The 26,910-nt window shown below is 40.5% G+C and overlaps 1 protein-coding gene across 2 annotated transcripts; it reads right to left on the bottom strand.

Annotated features, from left to right (window-relative positions):
* Positions 1 to 275: 275 nt before the first annotated feature.
* LOC106600641 (sideroflexin-5) lies at positions 276 to 25,182 on the bottom strand. 2 transcript variants are annotated; one of them, XM_014192143.2, is made up of 14 exons: positions 24,964 to 25,182; positions 10,841 to 10,909; positions 10,382 to 10,459; positions 10,164 to 10,190; positions 8,475 to 8,529; positions 8,353 to 8,378; positions 8,067 to 8,093; positions 7,874 to 7,930; positions 7,361 to 7,426; positions 6,967 to 7,057; positions 5,965 to 6,080; positions 3,315 to 3,400; positions 2,895 to 3,012; positions 276 to 2,691 (listed from the first exon to the last, which is right to left on the bottom strand). In XM_014192143.2, exons 1-14 carry the CDS (start codon positions 25,018 to 25,020, stop codon positions 2,614 to 2,616), a joined length of 951 nt encoding a protein of 316 aa, XP_014047618.2. In that variant the 5' UTR covers positions 25,021 to 25,182; the 3' UTR covers positions 276 to 2,613. The 2 variants fall into 2 exon arrangements, with proteins under 2 accessions (XP_014047618.2, XP_014047617.2); XM_014192142.2 differs by having other exon boundaries at positions 8,067 to 8,120; positions 24,964 to 25,181.
* Between the last annotated feature and the right edge of the window lie 1,728 nt (positions 25,183 to 26,910).

Here is a 26,910-nt window from a genome sequence, read left to right as displayed (position 1 = left end):
CAAGGACTGACCATCCATGATATAACAATTATAGTTTTAACCATGTTGAGGCTACACAGTATTTGTTAACATTTACATTGATTACAAACATTGGAGTAAAACAGACTTATATTTTGGGTTCTGATGGGGTACAGTTGAACTAAACTAATGAGGCATTTATAAGTTATATTCTTCAAGAATTAATGGATATATATAATTAAGTTATAAGTCCAAAAATGGATGTAGCAACTAAGGATTCCAGTTTTAAATATGTGCAGGAGGTAATGAATAACACATTGGTTAGTACAATATATTCTGGTAATAATGTTATATACACACACAAAAACATTTTACTGTGCAATATAACTGTGCACCAGTTATAACTTCTTCAATCAGTCAATACTGTATTGTACCCTTTCTCATACAATTATCATCGGGAAAGGAATGTACAAAAATCTAAAACGTAGAATAGAAAACTTTATATTAAGCAACCATGGTCCACAAACCAACTTCCTCTAGAAAGTCCTAGAATGGCCCTAGTCAAGAAACAGACCTAGGCTGCATCCCGATTCTCCACCCTTCTCCCCAAGTGTGCACTTGCACATTCCCCATCATAGTGGTGGAATCTTATTCCAGCCAACGCTTACACCAATCCAATTATTTTAAATCCATGATGGTGCACACCTAGGAAGGAGGGTGGAGAACCAGGATTCAACCATAGCCTGTGGTACAGGGTGTAGAGGCTAGGGGCTGTTTCTGGACAGGGCCCTCTTTGTAATCTTTACATCAGACTCAAGTAGCCTACAGAGTAGCCTAGCCTGCTCTTTCACATTATACAGTGCTTTCATAAAGTATTCACACCCCTAGACTATTTCCACATTTTGTTATGTTACAGCCTGAATTTAAAATGGATTAAATTGATATATTGTCTGTTTACAGACAATATATTTTGCCATGAACACAGAATTAAATAGAACAGTAGAATGGAGATGATTACAGGATGGCCATCTTTTGATATACAGTGACTTCATAAAGTATTCACACCCCTTGACTTATTCCACATTTTGTGTCACTGGCCTACACACAATACCCCATAACATCAATGTGGAATGTTTTTAGAATTCTTTACAAATTCATAAAAAATGAAAAGCTGAAATGTCTTGAGTCAATAAGTATTCAACCCCTTTGTTATGGCAAGCCTAAATAAGTTTAGGAGAAAATATTTGCTAAACAAGTTACATAATAAAGTTGCATTGATTCACTCTGTATGCAAGAATAGTGTTTAACATGATTTTTGAATGACTACCTCCTCTCTGTACCCCACAAATACAGATAATTGTAAGGTCCCTCAGCCGAGCAGTGAATTTCAAATACAGATTCAAACACCAGGGAGGTTTTCCAATGCCTCAAAATAAGGGCACCTATTGGTAGATGGGTAAAAAAAAAGAAGAAACAAAGCAAACATTGAATATTCCTTTGAGCATGGCGAACTTAATAATTACACGTTGGATGGTGTATCAATACACCCAGTCACTACAAAGATACAGGTGTCCTTCCTAACTCAGTTGCCGGAGAGGAAGGTGCTCGCTCAGGGATTACACCATGAGGCCGGCCAATGGTGTCTTGAAAACAGTTACAGAGTTTAATGGCTGTGATAGGAGAAAACGGAGGATGGATCAACAACCTTTTAGCAGGTCAATAACCTAAAACACAAGGCCAAATATATGCTGGAGTTGCTTACCAAGACAACATTGAATGTTCCTGAGTGGCCTACTTCCAGTTTTGACTTAATTAGGCTTGAAAATCTATGGTGATTCTAACATGTATTGACTCAGGGGTGTGAATACTTATGTAAATGAGATATTTCTGTATTTAATTTCCAATAAAGTTGCAAACATTTCTAAAAACATGTTTTCACTTTGTCATTATGGGGTATTGTGTGTAGATGAGTGAGAGAAAACAAATCTATCTAATCCATTTCGAATTCAGGCTGTAACAAGACAATGTGGAATAACTCAAGGGGTATGTAACAGTCTATCAGGATCTATCACTCAACACTGATTGATGTGATTGTAAAACTATTTTAGATTTGATCTTTTACTTAAAAAAAATTAAAAAAACTTTGGGTCAACAATAAAAACATCTCATAAAATTTTTAACAATTGGGTTGATCAGCACGGCCAATTGCGAAATAGCTGGTATGGGCATAACATTATAAAGTTCCATCATAACATATTACTACGATATTGTTCCGTTAACCTCCCTCAACCTTACTGATTTGCATAATTTTCACATTCCATGGAATGTGTTGTATTAACACCATTGATTAAGACAGTACATTATTTATGCTACACTATTTTAATGCAGCAAAAAGTGCCTGGAGCTGTTACCATGTTAGGCTATGGGAGACAGAGATCCAGGGTGAAGTTTCCCCTAGGTTCAGATCTGGGATAAGCTTCCCCTCCCCAATCCATTAGTGGGAAATTACAAAACTGAGCCAAGATCAGCGTCTAGGGGCAACTTCACCCTACACCAGAGAGAGACCTGGAGTGTCCGTTACAGCCAGTCAAAAAGGAGGCTAATTTGCACCGCTGTTCAGTGCCCTGTCCTCTCTCTCTCCTCGAGGGCCAGTCATCACAGTCCCTTATTGTAGGTCACCACCTTGCAATCGGTTGCCATTGCAATCTCCGGCTCAAGCTGAGACACCTCTATCTGTTGAAGTTGAACCAGAGAAAGATGTAAGCACACAATATGCCTACCAACCACCTGCAACACCTAATAGCCCTTCACAGTACCTCTAAACCCAGAACCTTTATTGTTCGTTCTTAATTACAAGAGAGACAAGTGAAGTGTGTGTGAGGTTAATTCCTTCCAGCTGTCCAGCCAGCCTTCAGGGATAGCAGCAGCAGTAGTACCTGAGACATCTGTGGGAATAGGCTGATGGCCAGGGGCAGGGAGAGGCTGAAGGTAGCCAGACACACCAGGCTGTGGATGGGCAGCAACAGCCTCCGATTCGTCTGCAGCAATGGAAGTCTAACAGACATGAAGGGAAGCACACATTTGATATTGGCATTTGTATTGAGTACAATCTCAACACTAATACAACATTTCTTACACATGATTACAATAGTAATTGTCAAAACCTCCACCCTTCCAAAAAATGAAATGCCACAGAATGTTCATCTGTTGAAAACATTGTCCTATCCAGGACCCTATTTTTCAGGCTTTAGGTATTGGGATGACCATAACTCAACTGACACTATTCTGACATTAATGCAGGGACTAGACAAGGCAGTACACTAAATATTTCTGACCCATATAGAAGCATGACATACTTTTCTAGGTAGGACATAATGATGGGAGGAAGGACAAAGATTGGCATCGGGAGGACCACTCTGGTAAAGGCTGTCTCCATAATTGCCTGGGGGGAAAGAACAATATTGTGCACATGCTTCAATTAAAAATATTGCAATATGTTGGATTAAATTCCCCCCCCATGAGGTTTGAAGGATGCAGCATATGGACATATGAGGAAAAACATAAATATGTTAGACTAATAAAAAATTATTAAATAAACCTGTTCTTACTTTATTGAACCTCATAGGAAGAATTGTACTGACTTCAGTCACAGACAGACTATTCAGAAACTGATCCTCCACACATTAAAAATACACATTTTGCATAGAATATAAAATATCAACAGTTTGCAGACAAAATATTTGGCAGGAACAGAGAACTAAATAGAACACTAGAATGGACATGATTACAGGATGGCCATCTTGGTCAGGGTATCTTTCATTCTAAATACTGATTGAATATACTTAAACAATGAATCTGATATACAGTGCTTTCAGAAAGTATTCACACACCTTGACTTTTACACATTTTGTGTTACTGCCCGAATTTAAATTGTCTGGCATACACACAATACCCAATAATGTCAAAGTGGAATTATGTTTTCAGAATTTTTTACTAATTAATTAAAAATGAAAAGCTGAAATGAAATGTTATGGCAAGCCTAAATAAGTTCATAAGTAAATATTTGCTTAACAAGTCACATAAGTTGCATGGATTCACTCTGTGTGCAATAATAGTGTTTAACATGATTTTTGAATGACTACCTCATCTGTGTACCCCACACATACAGATAATTTTAAAGGTCCCTCAGTCGAGCAGTGAATGTTAAACACAGATTCAACCACAAAGACCAGGGAGGTTTTCCAATGCCTCACAAAGAAGGGCACCTATTGGTAGATGGGTCAAAATAAAAAAGCAGACATTGAATATCCCTTTGAGCACAGTGAAGTTATTAATTACACTTTGAATTGTGTATTAATATACCCAGTCACTACAAAGATAAAGGTGTCCTTCCTCACTCAGTTGCTGGAGAGGAAGGAAACCGCTCAGTGATTTCACAATGAGGTCAATGGTGACTTTAAAACAGCTACAGTTTAATGGCCATGATAGGAGAAAACAGGATGGATCAACAACATTGTAGTTACTCCACAATACTAACTTAAATGACAGAGTGAAAAGAAGGAAGCCTGTACAGAATACAAAATATTCCAAAAACATGCATCCTGTTTGCAGTAAGGCACTAAAGTAAAACTGCAAAAAATGTGTCAAAGAAATTAACTTTATGTTCTGAATCCAAAGTGTTATGTTTGGGGCAAATCCAACACATCACTGAGTACCACTCTTCACATTTGAAAGCCTGTTGGTGGCTGCATCATGTTATGGGTATGCTTGTCATCGGTAAGGACTAGGGAGTTTTTTTTAAATAAAAATAAATGGAATAGAACTAGGGGAAATCCTAGAGGAAAACCTGTTTCAGTCTGCTTTCCAACAAACACTTGGAGATAAACTTACCTTTCAGCAGGACAATAACCAACAACACAAGGCCAAATATACAATGGAGTTGGTTACCAAGACAATATTGAATGTTCCTGAGTGGCCTAGTTACAGTCTTGACTTAAATCGTCTTGAAAATCTATTTGCAAGACTTGAAAATGGCTGTCTATCGATGATCAACAACCAACTTGACAGAGCTTAAAGATTTTTGTAAGAATAATGTACAAATATTGTCATAGTAGGGGCACCCGCTGAAAAATCTAAATTCAAAAAATATATGAATAAAAATATACAGTACCAGTCAAAAGTTTGGACACACCTACTCATTCAAGGGTTTTTCTTTATTTTAACTATTTGCTACATTGTAGAATAACAGTGAAGACATCAAAACTATGAAATAACACATACGGAATCATGTAGTAAGCATAAAGTGTTAAACAAATCAAAATATATTTTATATTTGAGATTCTTCAAAATAGCCACCCTTTGTCTTGAAGACAGCTTTGAACACTCTTGGCATTCTCTCAACCAGCTTCATGAGGAATGCTTTTACAATAGTCTTGAAGGAGTTCCTACATTTGCTGAGCACCTGTTTGCTGCTTTTCCTTCTCTCTGCAGTCCAACTCATCCCAAACCATCTCAATTGAGTTGAGGTCGGGTGATTGTGGAGGACAGGCCCATAACCTGGAATGCATTTCAATTAATAGGTGTGCCTTAATGCGTTTCAGCCAATCAGTTGTGTTGTGACAAGGTAGGGTTGGTATACAGAAGATAGCCCTATTTGGTAAAAGACCAAGTCCATATTATGAGCTGTTGTTACCATAAATATTATTCTACAATGTAGAAAATAGTACAAATAAAGAAAAACCCTTGAATGAGTAGGTGTGTCCAAACTTTTGACTGATGCTGTATATTAGCGGACCGATTTAGTCATCTTTTTTTCTGGCTTTAACACAACAAAATGTGGACTAAGTCAAGAGGTATGCATACTTTCTGAAGGCACTGTATCTGCACAGTATGTTTGATAGCTAGCTAGTGGAATGACTCCATTCATTTTCTCTCTATGGCCAGGAAGGAAACAGTGTTTTTTATAAAGGCTTGTGTGAGAGGTCTCACTGATGACCAGCCACTCACATGTTTGGCAGCAATCTTTGAGGAGCCCAATATGTTCCCATTTTCGTCCAGCACGTCGATGCCCTCCGACAGCTCATTGTGCCTCATGAGGCCCACGTTGCAAATGTTGGCACTGGCTGAGTAAGCAGAGAATACTGGTTGTGACAGTGGCAATGCCTGACATTCAGCTGAGATTGAGACCTACACATTTGAATACTCTAAAAACGTATCTTTCCTTCCTCCCATTCTTGAAGTAATCACTAATCTGACACTACTAGACAACTAGAATAGTCGGATAGGTGCAGTGAAATGTTTATTTTTTTACAGGGTCAGCCATAGTAGTACGGCGCCCCTGGAGCAAATTAGGGTTAAGTGCCTTGCTCACGGGCACATCAGATTTTTCACCTCTTTTTGAACCACCGACTTTTCGGTTACTGACCCGACGCTCTAACCGCTAGGCTATCTGCCGCCAACTACTTTAGGGATGGCAGGAAGGAAGGATGCATTTAAGAGTATTCCAACAGGGCCAATGCATCTATTTCATCTTGATTTGTTTTGAGTATTCCACTTCAGCATGTGAGGTCTATAGACAGGCCCTTAGTAAGCACATAGGTTTCACATTTACAACTGGGGAGAGCTTATAGTACAACCTTGACAATATTGAACAGAGATCTATGTAGTAGGAGAATAGCTATTAGCTACACAATGCTAACCATACAACGCTTATAGAGGAGAAACCAGCAGCAAAACTCTGCCTCCTCTGACACCAATTTATCTGCAGCTCTGGTTAAAGGTGATTTATCCCTGTGATTGATGCATTTATAGCAAAGCTCTATTAATAAAAAGGAGGAAACCTACATACAGGACAGACGGAATATGAACCCAAAAGTAAACGCAGTGCAGCCTATTAATTTGCACCTGTAGCTCATATTACATTGTGATAAACTGATTTTAAATCAAGTCTAGATGTTCACATTAATACTATATTAATGTGTTTTTATTTAAATATTTACAAATACTTACCCACAGCTGGGAAAGGGATGAGTCTCTGTATTATCATTCGGGTTGCTGGACTCAACCTGTTGGCTTTCTGAATCAGTACATTCAGTCCTACCTAAACAACACAGCACACACTTTAGGATACACTCTAAACCACAGGAGGCTGCTGAGGGGAAGCCGGCTCATAATAATGGCTGGAATGGAATGGTATCAAACACATGGAAACCATGAATTTGATGTGTTCCATACTATTCCATTCCGTTTCAGCCATTACTATGAGCCTGTCCTCCCCAATTAAGGCTATTGGCCACCTGTGCTCTAAACCCATTTAAAACGTTACATATAGCAGAAATAGGCAGGACAGAATCGCTGAAACTGAATATTCCTAACCATAAATGTATAATAATCATCAACTGACCGCAAGGGAGACAGCACTGGTCACAGCTCCGAAGTAACCTTGAAGAAACGTGGATGACGGTGTAGGCTAATATGAACAACAACATGAATGACTTAGTATCTCACAGCCTCTTACGTAAGACTAACACTGGCTAAAATCACTCTCTTGAATACCAAAACCGTGAATGGAAAATGTACACTTTGACATCAGTCATATGTTCAAAACACTTTCTATACTGTACATCTGGGTGGTGTTAATTAGAGCAAACCATAGCTAAACGTTTTGCAGCGGAAAACAAAAATGTGTGTTTCTTATTGCACGCTGTTTCAGTCCATTTTCTTCTATTTGGTGCCTAATGGACATGAGCCATGGCTAAATGGAAGGAAATCTACAGTACCAGATGCAGGAGATGCAGTGCTAGTTGCTATGGAGCAGCACAGTATGTGGACCAAAAACACTTACACAGAATTGTAATTCAATAGCTTTTCTGAAAATCAAGCCATAAATAATATAAATGATCCTCTCATACACTACCTTAGTAGCATTGCGGTTTGAGTAGTTGACACAGGAATTGTGACTCTGGTTAAGCCACTGAAAGGAGAAAAAAAAAAAAAACAGTGAAATTCAATTACATCACTTTACCTCACTGGGAAGGAGAGCGTATCCAATGTGGATATTAACAACATGGGACCGTTAATGTTGAAAAGGTTGCTTGTCATGTCTTTACCTGCCAGAAAATGGTGGATACCACAGTCTGATTTGGAAGAAGAAGGCCCACAACCTAGATTAGGCCAGATAAGGAGACAATAGTGCAACTGTTCTAGTCTTGCAAGGTCTCCAGAATGGCTGCTTCCCTCTAACCCAAAGTCAGTACAACCAACAGTGTATTATTAAACAAATGACCATACCAGATGTTACACGTATTTACATACAGTAATCAACTTCAGGACAAAGTTGAATATTGTATCCATAGATACATATGAAATACAGTAATAATTTCATATAAGACTTACAATTGGTGTTCCAAATGGGACATAACCTGTTTAGATGCAAAAAATATATATAAATCAGTGTAAAAATCAGCATTAACAAAATAAAAGTCACTCTGGTGAAAATCTTCACTTGAAAGTCATACCTGACATTCGAAAAGGCATGAAAATCTTCTCTCCTGTGTCAGGATGAATGATGGCCTGCATTCAGATATGAGAAAGAGTGTGACATCATCATCATGCTTCCAAGAGGAAAGGGAAAACGTATGTATGGCAATGCATACATTTGAAGTCGGAAGTTTAGATACACTTAGGTTGGAGTTATTAAAACTCGTTTTTCAACCACTCCACAAATTTCTTGTTAACAAACTATAGTTTTGGCAAGTCGGTTACGACATCTACTTTGTGCTTGACAAGTAATTTTTCCAACAATTGTTTACAGACAGATTATTTCACTTAATCACAATTCCAGTGGGTCAGAAGTTTACATACTCTAAGTTGACTGTGCCTTTAAACAGCTTGGAAAATTCCAGAAAATGATTAGAAGGTTCTGATAGGCTAATTGACATCATTTGAGTCAATTGGAGGTGTACCTGTGGATGTATTTCAAGGCCTACCTTCAAACTCAGTGCCTCTTTGCTTGACATCATGGGAAAATCAAAAGAAATCAGCCAAGACCTCAGAAAAAAAATTGTAGACCTCCACAAGTCTGGTTCATCCTTGGGATCAATTTCCAAACACCTGAAGGTACCACATTCATCTGTACAAACAATAGTATGCAAGTATAAGCACCATGGGACCACGCCACCGTCATACCACTCAGGAAGGAGACGCGTTCTGTCTCCTAGAGATGAACGTACTTTGGTGCAAAAAGTGCAAATCAATCCCAGAACAACATCAAAGGACCTTGTGAAGATTCTGGAGGAAACAGGTACAAAAGTATCTATATGGGGACAAAGATCGTACTTTTTGGAGAAATGTTCTCTGGTCTGATGAAACAAAAATAGAACTGTTTGGCCATAATGACCATCATTATGTTTGGAGGAAAAAGGGGGAAGCTTGCAAGCCGAAGAACACCATCCCAACCGTGAAGCACGGGGGTGGCAGCATCATGTTGTGGGGGTGCTTTGCTGCAGGAGGGACTGGTGCACTTCACAAAATAGATGGCATTATGAGGTAGGAAAATTATGAGGATATCCTGAAGCAACATCTCAAGACATCAGCCAGGAAGTTAAAGCTTGGTAGCAAATGGGTCTTCCAAATGGACAATGACCCCAAGCATACTTCCAAAGTTGTGGCAAAATGGCTTAAGGACAACAAAGTCAAGGTATTGGAGTGGCCATCACAAAGCCCTGACCTCAATCCAATAGAAAATGTTTGGGCAGAACTGAAAAAGCGTGTACAAGCAAGGAGGCCTACAAACCTGACTCCGTTACACCAGCTCTGTCAGGAGGAATGGGCCAAAATTCACCCAACTTATTGTGGGACGCTTGTGGAAGGCTACCTGAAACGTTTGACCCAAGTTAAACAATTTAAAGGCAATGCTACCAAATACTAATTGAGTGTATGTAAACTTCTGACCGACTGGGAATGTGATGAAATAAATAAAAGCTGAAATAAATCATTCTCTCTACTATTATTCTGACATTTCACATTCTTAAAATAAAGTGGTGATCCTAGCTGACCTAAGACAGGGAATTTTTACTAGGATTTAATGTCAGGAATTGTGAAAAACTGAGTTTAAATGTATTTGGCTAAGGTGTATGTAAACTTCCGACTTCAACTGTACATGGGGTCAGACTGCTTTATACAAACAGACGTGTGCCACAACTTACCTGCTTGACCTTTTGGGCTTCCCATAGCTAAATAGTAAAATAAAAACAGCTGTGTCAGTTCAGAGCAGTGAGGGGAAATGTTGGGCAGCTGAATGTATGGAGTGTGTTACAGCTACATATTGCAAGTGTCAAACATTATGCTTAAAATAAAATTACATTTTGGAAAAGTATATATTCTGTAACACTGACAAAGGAATTTCTGATAACAAAAAGCTAACCTGTAGATCAGAAACTCCAGGTGGTAGTGTTCCATGTTTAAATTCATCCAGGAGCTTAATGCATTCTGTCAATCGTCTCTGGAGAGATAAGAGTCATTTGAGTCAACAAGATAATTAATAATAGGTAGTTAGGTTCCGAGTTAATGTGTTATCTCATACAACGAAATAGGGCATCTTTAGCCAAGTGGGCCTGTCCCAAAATAATTTTGAGCAGAATTAACAATGGGCTAACAATGGGGCCTTTGAGGGAAAAATGGGCTGGTGTATGAGAAATTTGTGGGCCAATTTCTGTTCCCCTTCCGACCCTGTTATCTGATTTCATTCCAGATCTAAAGTATTGGACGGTATTCTCCTGTTGCCACAGTTCCCAAGTCTCATATATAAATCCGGTCTCTTACAAAAACCAATTGCTGAAGTAGTAAAACAGTACATGGATTGATGTTTTCAACTGTACCTTACCTCAGACACAAAGAGTGTGCTGGGGTCAATGATCTCTACAAAGTGTTTCAGCCGGCCAAAAAATGAACTCTGGAAAAGACAAAGCAAGTAGTTAATTGTTGATGAACTAGCCATAATGCAATACCAAATCTTAACACCCCATCTCTCTGTAAATAGGTAGCACACTTGTACGTGAGGGGGACAGAATGAGGGGGAAATCAGGGGAATGAGGGAGAGAACATCTTCAATGGCTATGTACGTTATCAGTGGTGGAGAGTGGGTGGGACCTCGCAGGACAAAATTCAAACCACCCAATTCATTCCTTTATTGAATACCATTAACTATAGTAACTAAATTGCTTATGCACATCTTCAATAATCCAGTCCCACTCTAAACAAAATATAACTTTTAAGGCTCAATGAAGCCTTCATAAACCCTTCATAAGGCAAATATGGATGCCTCAGAAATCCTCCATAAGCAAATCACATGTTATGTGAAGGGTGACAAAAAGGTTATGCCACATTTTCCAAAGCAGCAGACGTAAGGACAATTTATATCAACCTTTACGTAGTATTATATTACTTACAAATGATTTGTGAAGCTATGTAGGGCTTATGAATACTTTATGAATGCCTTAATACATTTTAGTCGTATAGTCATTAAGCAGATGATCTTTAATAACGTGTTGTTTGTGGTTCCCAAATTCAACTGTAATCGGCCTGTGTGTAGCTGGTGTGGAGGAGTCAGGCGCAGGACAGCAGAAATGAGTAAGGAACATAATTTACTCAAGGAATCAATAAATACAACACAATAAACTAGCCCACAATAACGGACCGTATACATACAAACAATCACTCAGAAAAAACCATGGGGGAACAGAGGTTTAAATAATGAACAAGTAAGTGGGGAATTTAAACCAGGTGTGTAAAACAAAGACAAACCAAATGGAAAATGAAAAGTGGATCGGCGATGGCTAGAAGGCCAGTGACGTCGACCGCCGAACGCCGCCCGAACAAGGAGAGGGACCGACTTCGGCGGAAGTCGTGACATCAACATTTAAATAATGAATCAACGTCTCAATTTCAAATGATGTCGATTGAAGAAAAGTGGTTAAGCTGCTAACTGTTGTTTAGAGTTAAATTACTTGAAAATATTTGAGGGATACAAAGTAAGACAGAACAGATGTATGGGTTGACTCTTAAGACACAGTGCACTTGAGCATGTTTTCGTCACCCCTCTATCGCAGAGTCCTTCTTACTTGGTTACATTCATGCCTAGTGTCTCTTGGTATCTTTCCAATATATAACTGTTATTCAGTGGTGTAAAGTACTTAAGTAAAAATACTATTTAATTCATTTTTTGGGGTATCTGTACTTTTTATATTTGATATCTTTTACTTCACTACATTCCTAAAGAAAATAATGTACATTTTACTCCATACATTTTCCCTGACACCCAAAAGTACTCGTTACATTTTGAATGGCGAGCAGGACAGGAATATTGTTAAATTCATGCACTTATCAAGAGAACATCCAAGGTCATCCCTATTACCTCTGATCTGGTGGACTCAATAAACACAAATGCTTCGTTTTTTGCAAATTATGTCTGAGTGTTCGAGTATGAACCTGGCTATGCGTAAATAAATAAAAACAAGAAAATGGTGCAGTCTGGTTTGCTCTTATTTTATATTTCTTTTTAGAATGAGATATACACTACCGTTCAAAAGTTTGGGGTCACTTAAAGAAATGTCCTTGTTTTTGAAAGAAAAGCACATTTTATGTCCATTAAAATAACATCAAATTGATCAGAAATACAGTGTAGACATTGTTAATAATGTTGTAAATGACTATTGTAGCTGGAAACTGCAGATTTTTTATGGAATATCTACATAGGCGTACAGAGGCCCATTATCAGCAACCATCACTCCTGTGTGCCAAAGGCACGTTGTGTTAGCTAATCCAAGTTTATCATTTTAAAAGACTAATTGATCATTAGAAAACCCTTTTGCAATTATGTTAGCACATCTGAAAACTGTTGTTCTGATTAAAGAAGCAATAAAACTGGCCTTCTTTAGACTAGTTGAGTATCTGGAGCATCAGCATTTGTGGGTTCGATTACAGGCTCAAAATGGCCAGAAACAAAGAACTTTCTTCTGAAACTCGTCAGTCTATTCTTGTTCTGAGAAATGAAGGCTATTCCATGTGAGAAATTGCCAAGAAACTGAAGATCTCGTACTGGCAGAGTTCCTCTGTCCAGTGTGTGTTCTTTTTCCCCTTCTTAATCTTTTCTTTTCATTGGCCAGTCTGAGATATGGCTTTTTCTTTGCAACTCTGCCTAGAAGGCCAGCATCCCGGAGTCGCCTCTTCACTGTTGATGTTGAGACTGGTGTTTTGCGGGTACTATTTAATGAAGCTGCCAGTTGAGGACTGTTTCTCAAACCACTCCACTTTCCATTCTGGTTAGAGCCAGTTTGTGCTGTTCTGTGAAAGGAGTAGTATACAGCGTTGTATGAGATCTTCAGTTTCTTGGCAATTTCTCACATGGAAATGCCTTCATATTTCAGTTTCTTGGCAATTTCTCACATGGAATAGCCTTCATATATATATACACACACACAGTGGCAAGAAAAAGTATGTGAACCCTTTTGTAGGGGTTGATACATTCTTCGTAAGGTAAAATCAAGTCTGAAATTTCGAAGTGTAAATTACTAACTTCAGAAGCCTTTTTCATCCTCAAATACACTACAAGTTATCCAGCAACAGGGTGATCAAATTAAGATCCTACATCTGTACACATGGGCTGTGAAGACATTTATATATGGGCTGTGAGGACACTGAATAACAAAATGATTCACAGATTACGCAGAAGTCCAGGTAATTCCAAAGGGTTCACATACTTTTTCTTGCCACTGTATATATAAAAATCCTTGTCTAACTGTTCTGTGTATTGTATTTGTATGTTTATGTGGGCCCCAGGAAGAGTAGCTGCTGCATGTGCAGTAGCTAATGGGGATCCTAATGAACTAAACTAAACTTGGTGGTGAAACATTTTGTTTTTCCCTTCCCCTTACTACATGGGCCCGGCCGTACATTGTGTGCCAACAGTTTGAAAAAGCCTGATGGCAGTGCATGCCAAGATTCAATTTGGCAAACCAGATGGACTGAAACATGGCAGCTTCAATCAAATGCCTTCAAGCCATGTATCACTTATGAAAGGCAGGAGACGAAAGGCAAGACAGGAGAGCTCATCCCTCCATCTTCATTATCTTTCCTACATTCAGTTTTAATTGAAAACACTCTCCTCCACCTCTAATGACATGTAATTATGAAGAATGCAGTAGCTACCGTTCTGTAAATCTATGTATGCTTTTGTTATTCAGTGTCCTCACAGCCCATATATAAATGTCTTCACAGCCCATCTGTACAGATAGTTGTAGTGTATTTGAGGATGAAAAAGGCTTCTGAAGTTAGCAATTTACACTTTGAAATTTCAGACTTAATTTTACCTTACGAAAAATGTATCAATCCCGACAAAACTGTCCATTAATTATAGCCCACAAAATAATTCAAATTTCCTGTTGCTGCAGGATTGTTTTACTGCTGTAGCAAACTGGCTCAAATTAAGTTCCTACATCTGCAGTGCTGCTGTAGCTCCAGTTTTGTTTGGGAGAAGAGCACAGGCTGCATGTGAGAAGACTGCTTTAATTATGCATGTGCTTCAGTTCTCCAGAGAATACACAACACACAGCTAGCAGAGATGTATCACGGGCAGCAGCAAAAGGAGTCAGTGAGATTCAAGACCTGGCCTAATTTTAACTGGTATGATGCAACGAACTGAAAATGTTACTGAATATGCCTTTTTTACTGTAAGCCAACCTGTACTGAAGATTTTTGGGCCACAAAATATGGACGGATGCTCTATTCGTGAAACAATGAAACCTTCCATCACCCATTGATAAATGCCGCGTTTGACATATGACTGGATGCTTGTAATGATAAAAATCAAAATTGCTATTGCAGGATGATTCAATGTTTCACATGAACAAAATTATTTTTGTTTTGCAATTGCATCAGAGGTTGCGAAATGGAGGTTTAAATAGACTTAAGCCTCTTGGAGCTGTGAGAAGAGACTACTTGGAGCCATGCAATAGCCCAAGTAAATGACTATCTTTCAAGTATCAAGTTCATTAGTCTTATGTATGGGATACACATGGTATACATCGTCCTACGGAATTCATACTTGAAGGTTCCTTCCCGACAATACAACAATAAGAAAACAAAGTAATGGCTCAGTAGAATAAATATTTTAGCATAAGTATAATACAGGAAGGCACAATTTTGTCCAATATTTACACATGTTTTGGGGAAGGGGGATTGTGTGTGTGTGTGTGTCATAGTGCTGAGCGATTGGTGTTTTTTGAGGTCGATTCGGTGTTGGTTGGATTATTTAAAAATAATCACGGTTTTCGATTTCGATGTTTTTTTTCTCAACATTAAATGCACTATGCACTAATATAAGTCCCATGATGGTAGTGACGGCCCATTACTGCTTATCACTTATTAACTCCAGTCTAATTTATTCACATTACTTTAAAATATTTAAAATGTGTATATTACATTTGTTATATTTGATGACTTTATTATTTCATTCCAAGTCATCATCTCTATAGAGCTGCTAGCTATGCTGTCTGACAAAAATCACAATTTTAGTAGTTCTTCAATATATATAAGGCGTACTTTTATGACTGCTGAATACCATCTATTAATCACTTAGATAATGTATTTTCAGGTAAAGATACTTCATGAAGCAAATACTCTCTACCCTCTTATTATACCTGTGTCAATCCCTCTCGATCACGCATTCTGTCTCTTTTACATAGCAGGCATAAAAGAAACACAGAACGGACAAGTAGACGCGCAATGGATTATGGTCATTGTAATTAATTACCACATTTTCTGTGCAAAACTATGTAGAATATTGGCCTATTGGAATCTACAACTCCCTACTACATCACACAGTTCTGGTTTGATCTGATATATCTCTAGAGAAGCTGTCCATTGACCTCAGAAAAAAACGAATTGACATTTTGGTTAATCGCACTAGTGTTGCATGAATGTGTGTGTGTTTGTGCTAAGCAGGGTTGGGAAGGTTACTTTCTAAAAATGTAATCTTCTACAGTTATTAATTACCTGTCCAAAACTGTAATCAGTAATAACTTTAGGATTACCCAAACTCAGTACTGTAATCTGATTACTTTCAGATCACTTTCCCCTTAACCTGTTGGGGATAGGAGGCAGTATTTGCACGGCTGGATAAAAAAGCGTACCCGATTTAATCTGGTTACTACTCCTGCCCAGTAACTAGAATATGCATATAATTATTGGCTTTGGATAGAAAACACCCTAAAGTTTCTAAAACTGTTTGAATGGTGTCTGTGAGTATAACAGAACTCCTATGGCAGGCCAAAACCTGAGAAGATTTCAAGCAGGAAGTGGCCTGTCTGAGAAGTAGTGTTTCATCTTGGCTCTTTTTATTGAAGACTCAGGATCTGTGCAATAACGTGACACTTCCTACGTCGTCTATAGGGTCTCAGAGCCCGGGAAAACGTTGAACGATATCGAGGCAGGCTCTGGCTGAAACACTTTATCGCTTTTGGCAAGTGGCCACTCAGAGTACTATGGGCTTAGGCGCGTGCCCGCTTCGACCGAATGGTTTCTTTTCCTTTGTCTGTTTATCTAAACGCAGATTCCCGGTCGGAATATTATCACTTTTTTATGAGAAAAATGGCATAAAAATTGATTTTAAACAGCGGTTGACATGCTTCGAAGTACGGTAATGGAATATTTAGAATTCTTTTGTCACGAATTGCGCCATGCTCGTCACCCTTATTTAGCCTTTAGGATAGTGTCTAGAACGCACAAACAAAACGCCGCTGTTTGGATATAACGATGGATTATTTTGGACCAAACCAACATTTGTTATTGAAGTAGAAGTCCTGGGAGTGCATTCTGACGAAGACAACAAAGGTAAGAACATTTTTCTTATAGTAAATCTGACTTTGATGAGTGCTAAACCTGCTGGGTGTCTAAATAGCTAGCCCTGTGATGCCGGGCTATCTACTGAGAATATTGCAAAATGTGCTTTCACCGAAAAGCTATTTTAAAATCGGACATATCGAGTGCATAGAGGAGTTCTGTATCTATAATTCTTAAAATAATTGTTATGCTTTTTGTGAACGTTTATCGTGAGTAATTTAGTAAATTCACCGGCAGTGTTCGGTGGGAATGCTAGTCACATGCTAGTCACATGCTAATGTAAAAAGCTGGTTTTTGATATAAATATGAACTTGATTGAACAAAACATGCATGTATTGTATAACATAATGTCCTAGGGTTGTCATCTGATGAAGATCATCAAAGGTTAGTGCTACATTTAGCTGTGGTTTGGGTTTATGTGACATTATATGCTAGCTTGAAAAATGGGTGTCTGATTATTTCTGGCTCGGTACTCTGCTGACATAATCTAATGTTTTGCTTTCGTTGTAAAGCCTTTTTGAAATCGGACAGTGTGGTTAGATTAACGAGAGTCTTGTCTTTAAAATGGTGTAAAATAGTCATATTTTTGAAAAATTGAAGTAATAGCATATCTAAGGATTTGAATAACGCGCCACAGGATTCAACTGGCTGTTGAGTAGGTGGGACGCAAGCCCACCTAGCCCAGAGAGGTTAAGAGGCTCAGGTTAGTAGCTGGCACAGACACAAAGTCATACAATTTGATTTTAAACCTAACCTTAACCACACTGCTAACCCTAATGCCTAACTATAACCTTAAATTAATACCAAAAATACTTTTACAATATATCTTATTTTGACTTTGCAGCTGGCCCAACTAACAGAAATCGCTCAGTTCTGCCTTTATCATGGAGGACTGATTGGAAAATAAATGCTGCTCTCAGAATGGCATGCTTTAAACACTACCGAAAAAGTGCTATTTGCGCGTGAAAAACAAGATGGTAATTTTCCATGAAGAAAATAAAAGCCCCACTCCTGGTCTTCTTAAATTAAACGTGTTTTTGACAGTATGGAACTCAAACTTTCATTACATAGCCTGGCATCCGGACTATGCAGCTGTTGCAACAGCGTATTTTTTACTGGGTGTCCACCGGAGGCATATTCATTACTCTGATTCTGATGCAAAATGTTTCTTAAACAGAAGCAAACAGAATGAAACAGGGAGGGACCTACCTGAATTTGTTCAATAGAAATTATTGTTTCTCTTCTTGCTTCCGTGTGATTCTTAAACTGTAAATGGTTTCTCTAATAAATATACCCCTCGTCGCAAAAACAAGGGTTGATAGGCAGCTTAAACTTCTTCAATTCAACCATTATTGGGTTAAAATACACATACATTTGTGAACAGCAATCCACAACAACCACAATCCGTAAGGCGCAAATCAATGAGAGCAGCAGTGTGATTCACATCAATGTGCTATGTAGTCTAGATATCAATAATAAGAGATATCAGTATCGTCCGTCCGTTGGTTACGTACCACAGCTGTAGCCCTTATCTCCAAACGTTTATTCAAGTAGGATTATCTTTGGATGCTGACAGCAGTCACACCATTGGAATACAAAAGCTTGGACTGTAGCCTACAAAAGCCTATTCCTTCTCTTTTCCCGCAATCCATCAAACGCATTTGGTGCGTCGTCATAGTGGTCTCTGATTTGTGGTCAGACTCACTCAGGCAGAACAAACTTAAAACATGTGCCTTTTTTTAAATGCTGATTGGAATGTCATTGAGAAAACAGAATGGTGTCCTCAAAATAATTCTGAATTGAAAAGTTATCCTAGAAGTAATAATCTAGTTTTTCAAAAATATCTGTAATCTGATTACAATATTTTAGCTGGTAATGAATTGCAGTTAGTTTTTTTGTAATCCGTTACACCCCAACCCTGGTGCTGAGGTGAGGAGAGTCAGTGCAAGTGGTCATTCTAGTTGCTTGTAGATGGAAACTGTCTCTGAGCATGTTGGCATCAGACCTCATGGGCCGATACTGTCTGCCCAATGGTAAGGGAGTGAATAGCTCATGGCTGGGGTGTGTGGGTCCTTGATGCTGCAGGCCTTTCTCAGGCACCTTTTCGAGTAGATGTCCTGGATGGGTGGGAGCACGGTCCCAGTGATGTACACAGATGTCTTCACCACCCACTGGAGGGCCATGTGGTTGTGGATAGAGCAATTCCCGTATCAGGCCGTGATGCAACTGGTCAGGACCCTCTCGATTTTGAAGAGGTAGTATTTGGAGAGGACTGGGTAGCATGCCGATTTTCTTCAGCTGGATGTAGAGACGCAGTTGCACCCTCTTGACAAGAGTGGTGGTGTTGTTGGTCCATGTCAAGTCCTCGTGAGGTGGACGCCAAGGAACTTTAAACTGCTGACTCCCTCTACTGCAGTCCCGTTGATGTGGATCGGGGCATGTTACCTCCTCTGCTTCCTGAAGTCAACAATCAACTCCTTGATTTTGCTGAAGTTGAGGGAGAGGTTGTTGTCCTGGCACCACAATGCCAGTTCACATACCTATAGGCTGACTCATTGTTATTGGTTATCAGGCCTACAACCATGGTGTGGTCAGCAAACTTGATGGAGTTGTGTCATTCAAAACCACTCAGTTGTGGGTGAACAAAGGGTACAGCTTGGAGATCACAATAGTGTTGAATGCTGAACTGTAGTCAATAAACAGCATTCTCACATACAGTGCATTCGGAAAGTATTCAGACTAGGGATGCACAATATATCGGGTGAGCATATCGGAAATCGGCCAATATTAGTGGTACGTGCAACGTGCTAACGTCCAACCTCGAAATATACTGAACATAAATCTAAACGCAACAACTGCAAATAAGTAAATCAGTCAATTGAAATAAATTAATTAGGGCCTAATCTATGGATTTCACATGACTGGGCAGGGGCGCAGCTATGGGTGGTCCAGGGAAGGGCATAGTCTGTCTAAGGGTAGACAGACCATTAATCTTGCACACATTGCAACGGGATGACCCAGATTCTTAGGAGCTGAACTATCTGATGTTTGCCTGGATATCAAAACTCCTTGCTCCGGCCGAACACTACGCCACACCCATGGAGGATAGTTTCTTCTTCGCAATGAGTCTGGATAGTCCCAGTCGGTGTTAGATAGAACGTCGCGGTCCTGCCGCCTATGGGGAAAACAACCTGTGGTTACCCCATTGGCTACGTGTAGCCTAATTGGACACCGGGTCCCCACATTTCCCATGCAGAATAGCCTGAAGCCACAGGGCTCTTCTCACAGGCTCTATTTCCCTATGTGGGAGCATTGTGAACCATAGGTCGGGATTTTTGACCTGGTTACATTGAACAACACAGCAGCTTTTCGGTATGTTTTGTTATTTCTGTGTAACAAAAAATCAACAGAGAAGTTGGCTCTTTTACAATGCAGGGTCAATGGGAAAGAATGTTTGCTTTCTCCAATTTGGGGGAGTAGTCAAGGGGAATTCCTTCTTATGACCTGAATACCTCCCTGACGATTTCTAGAACGCTAACACATTCTAACCGTTCTGATTGGTCCCAGAAACCGGTTTTTCAGATGTTGCCCTACCGGAGTTAGATGGTAAGAGCATCACTGCTATTAGCTTCACGACATACACACTATGGACCGCCGTTTGGTTCTTTGCGTGTCAAAAAAGATACAATAGCACTGGCAAAGCTGTACAAAAAAGTCTGCAAACAAGCGAACACCGGCCACGAACGATGTGTTTACAATACCGCGTTGGTAATAAAGCATCATTTGTTCGACCGCAACTTCTGAGGTAGCTAGCTTTAGCTTGGTACCTACCTATACAACCAGCCTGAAAACAATGACCAGTAAAAACTGCAATCATTTTCATTATTTTTAGCAATGTTTTAGGAATCCTTGTGAGTAAGTATTAGCTAGGTTGCCACCTGTTGTTCGCCAATTGAAATTGAACTTCAGTTCATGAAAATAAATAGCTAGCTATCAATACTTAACCCTGTTGCCCAAAGCTAACGTTATATGCAGCCAGCCAGCTTCGTCTGGCTAATGAGGCGTGACCGGACCATGTCATGTGTTGTGAAGCTAGCCACAAAAAGGATTAGGCACAATAGTGGAAACATTGAACCAATGTAGTTTACATCAATTATCATTTCTAAAGTGGAAGTTGGAAAAGTTATATTTGAGTGTTTCAGTGAATGGTTAGTGAGGGAGGCCCTGCTCTCTCACTTCCCCAGTTGTTTAGTTAATTTTCATTCCAAGCTCCTTTGCATTAGCGTAGCCTCTCCTGTAGCCTGTCAACTATGTGTCTGTCTATCCCTGTTCTCTCCTCTTCCATCCTATCATCTCTTCCCTCTGCTCAATCCTTCTCCAACCAATCTCCTGATTCTGCTTCCTCAACCCTCCTCTCCTCCCTTTCTGCATCCTTTGACTCTCTATGTCCCCTATCTTCCCAGCAGGCTCGGCCCTCCCCTCCTGCTCCGTGGCTTGACGACTCATTGCGAGTTCACAGAACAGGGCTCCGGGCAGCCGAGCGGAAATGGAGGAAAACTAGCCTCCCTGCAGGACCTGGCATCTTTTCACTCCCTCCTCTCTATATTTTCTTCCTCCGTTTCTGCTGCTAAAGCCACTTTCTACCACTCTAAATTCCAAGCATCTGCCTCTAACCCTAGAAGCTCTTTGCCACCTTCTCCTCCCTCCTGAGTCCTCCTCCCCTCCCCCCCCTCCTCCTCCCTCTCTGCGGATGACTTCGTCAACCATTTTGAAAAGAAGGTTGACGACATCCGATCCTCGTTTGTTAAGTCAAACGACACCGCTGGTCCTGCTCACATTGCCCTACCCTATGCTTTGACCTCTTTCTCCCCCCTCTCTCCAGATGAATTCTTGTGACTTGTGACGGCCGGCCGCCCAACAACCTGCCCGCTTGACCCTATCCCCTCCTCTCTTCTCCAGACCATTTCCGGAGACCTTCTCCCCTACCTCACCTCGCTCATCAACTCATCCTTGACCGCTGGCTACGTCCCTTCCGTCTTCAAGAGAGAGAGAGTTGCACCCCTTCTCAAAAAACCCACACTCGATCCCTCCGATGTCAACAACTACAGACCAGTATCCCTTCTTTCTTTTCTCTCCAAAACTCTTGAACGTGCCGTCCTTGGCCAGCTCTCTTGCTATCTCTCTCAGAATGACCTTCTTGATCCAAATCAGTCAGGTTTCAAGACTGGTCATTCAACTGTGACTGCTCTTCTCTGTGTCACGGAGGCTCTCCGCACTGCTAAAGCTAACTCTCTCTCCTCTGCTCTCCTCCTTCTAGACCTATCTGCTGCCTTTGATACTGTGAACCATCAGATCCTCCTCTCCACCCTCTCCGAGTTGGGCATCTCCGGCGCGGCTCACTCTTGGATTGCGTCCTACCTGACAGGTCGCTCCTACCAGGTGGCGTGGCGAGAATCCGTCTCCGCACCACGTGCTCTCACCACTCGTGTCCCCCAGGGCTCAGTTCTAGGCCCTCTCCTATTCTCGCTATACACGAAGTCACTTGGCTCTGTCATATCCTCACGTGCTCTCTCCTATCATTGCTACGCAGACGACACACAATTAATCTTCTCCTTTCCCCCTTCTGATAACCAGGTGGCGAATCACATCTCTGCATGTCTGGCAGACATATCAGTGTGGATGACGGATCACCACCTCAAGCTGAACCTTGGCAAGATGGAGCTGCTCTTCCTCCCGGGGAAGGACTGCCCGTTCCATGATCTCGCCATCACGGTTGACAATTCCATTGTGTCCTCCTCCCAGAGTGCTAAGAGCCTTGGCGTGACCCTGGACAACACCCTGTCGTTCTCCGCTAACATCAAGGCGGTGACCCGATCCTGTAGGTTCATGCTCTACAACATTCGCAGAGTACGACCCTGCCTTACACAGGAAGCAGCGCAGGTCCTAATCCAGGCACTTGTCATCTCCCGTCTGGATTACTGCAACTCGCTGCTGGCAGGGCTCCCTGCCTGTGCCATTAAACCCCTACAACTCATCCAGAATACCGCAGCCCGTCTGGTGTTCAACCTTCCCAAGTTCTCTCATGTCACCCCGCTCCTCCGCACACTCCACTGGCTTCCAGTTGAAGCTCGCATCTGCTACAAGACCATGGTGCTTGCCTACGGAGCTGTGAGGGGAACGGCACCTCCGTACCTTCAGGCTCTGATCAGTCCCTACACCCAAAGAAGGGCACTGCGTTCATCCACCTCTGGCCTGCTCGCCTCCCTACCTCTGCAGAAGCACAGTTCCCGCTCAGCCCAGTCAAAACTGTTCGCTGCTCTGTTCCACTGGATATCATAAGGTGAATGCACCAATTTGTAAGTCGCTCTGGATAAGAGCATCTGCTAAATGACGTAAATGTAATGTAAAATGGAATTTGCGGTTTTCCTTCTAAATAAAAGTATATCATTGACAGTTATGCAAATAAATACAAATAGTAAAATTATGCCATACTTTTATTTTGAAGGCTAAGCTCAAAGTCCACTATTGTGGCTAATCCTTATTGTGGCTAGCTTCACATAGATGGGTCCGACCATTAATCAAATAAGAACTGAATTATAAAAAAATTAATAAATAAAAAGAACATGGGGAAGAACATTGTTTGCATCCATGAGCTAGTAAGCTTTTATTTTATGACCAGCACTGTAGGTGCACGACACAACTTTACCAGCATCATAGCATGAATCGTTATGACATATGAAATACGAGTGATAGTGTAATCAATGTGTAATAACTACGTAAAAAAATGTATGAACGCGTTAAATTATGTGACGTGCAGTCATATTCAGGTCCTGATTGGTCAACAAGCTTATTTGACACGTCAAATAGTGTTAAATAGTATATTTTTTGACACGCAAAGACCCAAACGCCGTTCCATAGAAATCATGGTTGAGAATGAAATGACTGAACAACTGATCAACGAAACAGCACAGAAAGTGAAAAAAAATGGTTTTGATTATGTTTTACTGGTAATGGGGACATATACATAAATGCCAACAAAATAACTTTTTGGTCAGTGTGGTGTGTGTGTGTGTGTGTAACCTTTATTTAAACTAGGCAAGTTGGTTAAGAACAAATTCTTATTTACAATGATGGCCTACCCGGCCAATCCCGGACGACGCTGGGCCAATTGTGCGCCGCCCTATGGGACTCCCAATCACGGCCGGATGTGATACAGCCTGGATTCGAACCAGGGACTGTAGTGACGTCTCTTGCACTGAGATGCAGTGCCTTAGACTGATGTGTCCGTGTGTGTGTGTTAACTATTTAAACTGTACTAGAATACCTAAAAGGCCACAACATTTTTTAATATCAGTTCGCTTCATCGGTATCGTTTTATTTGGCAAGGAAAATAACTGATATCGGTATTGGCCAAAAATGTCATATCGGTGCATCACTAGTTGGAAGGAACACATTTTTTTTAAACAAAATTATGAGGTTTACATAAATTCTTACTTGTCACTTTTTTATCCCTCATGAAAGTTTCAGATTGTCCCGAGAGATAAAAAGGCGCAAAAATAATCCGGATGTCACAAGTAATAATAAAGCTATTCAATTATATTTAGGCTGTTCTATATGCCTATTCAGTGCAGTCTACTCAAGTGTAATAAAGAACCTGAATTTTTAAAAAAACATTTTAGCAATTTTCCTTTAAGTAAGACTAATGCTGATTTACAGATCAGGCATGCAAAAAGTTTGGATCCATTATTAGGACCATAGGATGTTCGCAAAGTATTGTAGCCTCAGCATTTAGCTACAGTGGGGAGGCCAACCCTGCTATCATCTCCGAAACACATCCCCACCCCTCGTTTTCGCTACTTGTTAATTTCAAGAAAGTAGGATACTTTCTTGCATTTGCACAGAACATAAAGAGGATTGCACTACAAAGATTTTACAAACATGTATCGAGCGGACATCAGAGGCAACTTTCGCTACAAAGTCACATGCAGCGAGCATAATGATGTGATGATCGCAGGCAGAGGTCGGATCTATAAGTGTTTTTTTTTTGCACTCTTAGAGATACCAAACAATGGGATTAATGATACAAAAAAGTCCAAAAATATGCTTTACCTGATCATATCGAGGTCTTCCAAGCTGGAATGCATGACAGGCTGCAGATTCCGCCATGAGAACGGATAAGTATTTGTTGAAATAAAGTCAATCATGAAACGGGATTTTTAAGTAGTGAACTAGCTATACTCCAGTGAAACTAGAGAAGCAATTAATCGCAATGTTACTTGGGAGGTGTAGTTTCTGTCATCTCCAGTTACACAGAGAAAGTTATACAAGATGACTACACATCCCAAATAATTAATCAGTTGAAAATAGGTTGCATAACTGTTTTTGTGTTATGGCAGAGAGGAAGAGGAGAAGCGAGAGGTTTTACTTCCCCCAAAATCTGTCCATGAAAATAAGGGACACACTCTTTTCACTGCATTTCGCCCGGTGTGCAAGGACTGCTCGGCGTTCAACCGAGAACCCTCGATGTGTAATGTCTAGCAAACCAAAAAGACCAATTCCGCTATCAAGCCAATATACTAGTTTACCTGAATGAAATAGGCCTAAATTAAAGTGATTAAATTAGATTGAATCTCATCTAACATGCAATAGTAGATATAGGCTACTGTCAATCACTGACTGAGATTAATTACACTAAATGGCCAAAAGTATGTGGACACCTGCTCGAATATCGAATATCTCATTCCAAAATCATGGGCATTAATATAGAGTTGGTCCCCCCTTTGCTGCTATAACAGCCTCCACTCTTCTGTGAAGGCTTTCCACTAGATGTTGGAACATTGCTACGAAGACTTGCTTCCTTTCAGCCACGAGCATTAGTGAGGTCGGGCACTGATGTTGGGCGATTAGGCCTGGCATGCAGTCTGCTTTCCAATTCATCCCAAATGTGTTCAATGGGGTTGAGGTCAGGGCTCTGTACAGTCCAGTCAAGTTCTTACACACCGATCTCGACAAACCATTTCTGTATAGACCTAGCTTTGTACACGGCGGCGTTGTCATGCTGAAACAGGGAAGGGCCTTTCCCAAACTTTTGCCACAAAGTTGGAGGCACAGAATCGTCTAGAATGTCATTGTATGCTGTAGCTTTAAGAACTTCACTGGAACTAAGGGGCCTAGTCCGAACCATGAAAAACAGCCCCAGATCATTATTCCTCCTCCATCCAACTTTACATTTAGCACTATGCATTCTGGCAGGTAGCGTTCTCCTGGCATACGGCAAACCCAGATTCATCCGTCGGACTGCCAGATGGTGAAGCGTGATTTATCACTCCAGAGAAGTGTTTCCACTGCTCCAGAGTCCAATGGCGGCAAGCTTTATACCACTCCAGTCTACGCTTGGCATGGAAACCTATTTCATGAAGCTTTCTGTTCTTGTGCTAACGTTGCCTCTGTGCTGACGTGGCTTCCAGAGACAGTTTGGAACTTGGTAGTGAGTGTTGCAACTGAGGACAGACAATTTTTACACACTATGAGCTTCAGCACTTGGTGATCCCGCTTCTGTGGACTACCACTTCGAGCCATTGTTGCTCCTAGATGTTTCCACTTCATAATAACAGGACTTACAGTTGACCAAGGCAGCTCTATAAGGGCAGAAATGTGAATAACTGACTTGTTGGAAAGGTGGCATCCTATGACAGTGCCACATTGAAAGTCTGAGCTCTTCAGTTAGGTCATTTTTATTGTATTTTTATTTAACTAGGCAAGTCAGTTAAGAACAAATTCATATTTACAATGACGGCCTACCAGGGAACAGTGGGTTAACTGCCTTATTCAGGGGCAGAATTACAGATTTTTACCTTGTCAGCTCGGGGATTTGATCCAGCAACCTTTCAGTTACTGGCCCAACGCTCTATCCACTAGGCTATCTGCCATTGTACTGCCAATGTTTGTCTATGGAGATTGCAAGTGTGAGTGCTCCATTTTATACACCTGTCAGCAACGGGTGTGGCTGAAATAGCCAAATCCGCTAATTTGATGGGGTGTCCACATACTTTTCTA

This window comes from Salmo salar, chromosome ssa03, assembly GCF_905237065.1.
Source record: "Salmo salar chromosome ssa03, Ssal_v3.1, whole genome shotgun sequence".
Classification (NCBI taxonomy): Eukaryota; Metazoa; Chordata; class Actinopteri; order Salmoniformes; family Salmonidae; genus Salmo; species Salmo salar.
Note: the sequence above shows the minus strand (reverse complement) of the source record. Positions and strands in the feature narration are given on the sequence as shown.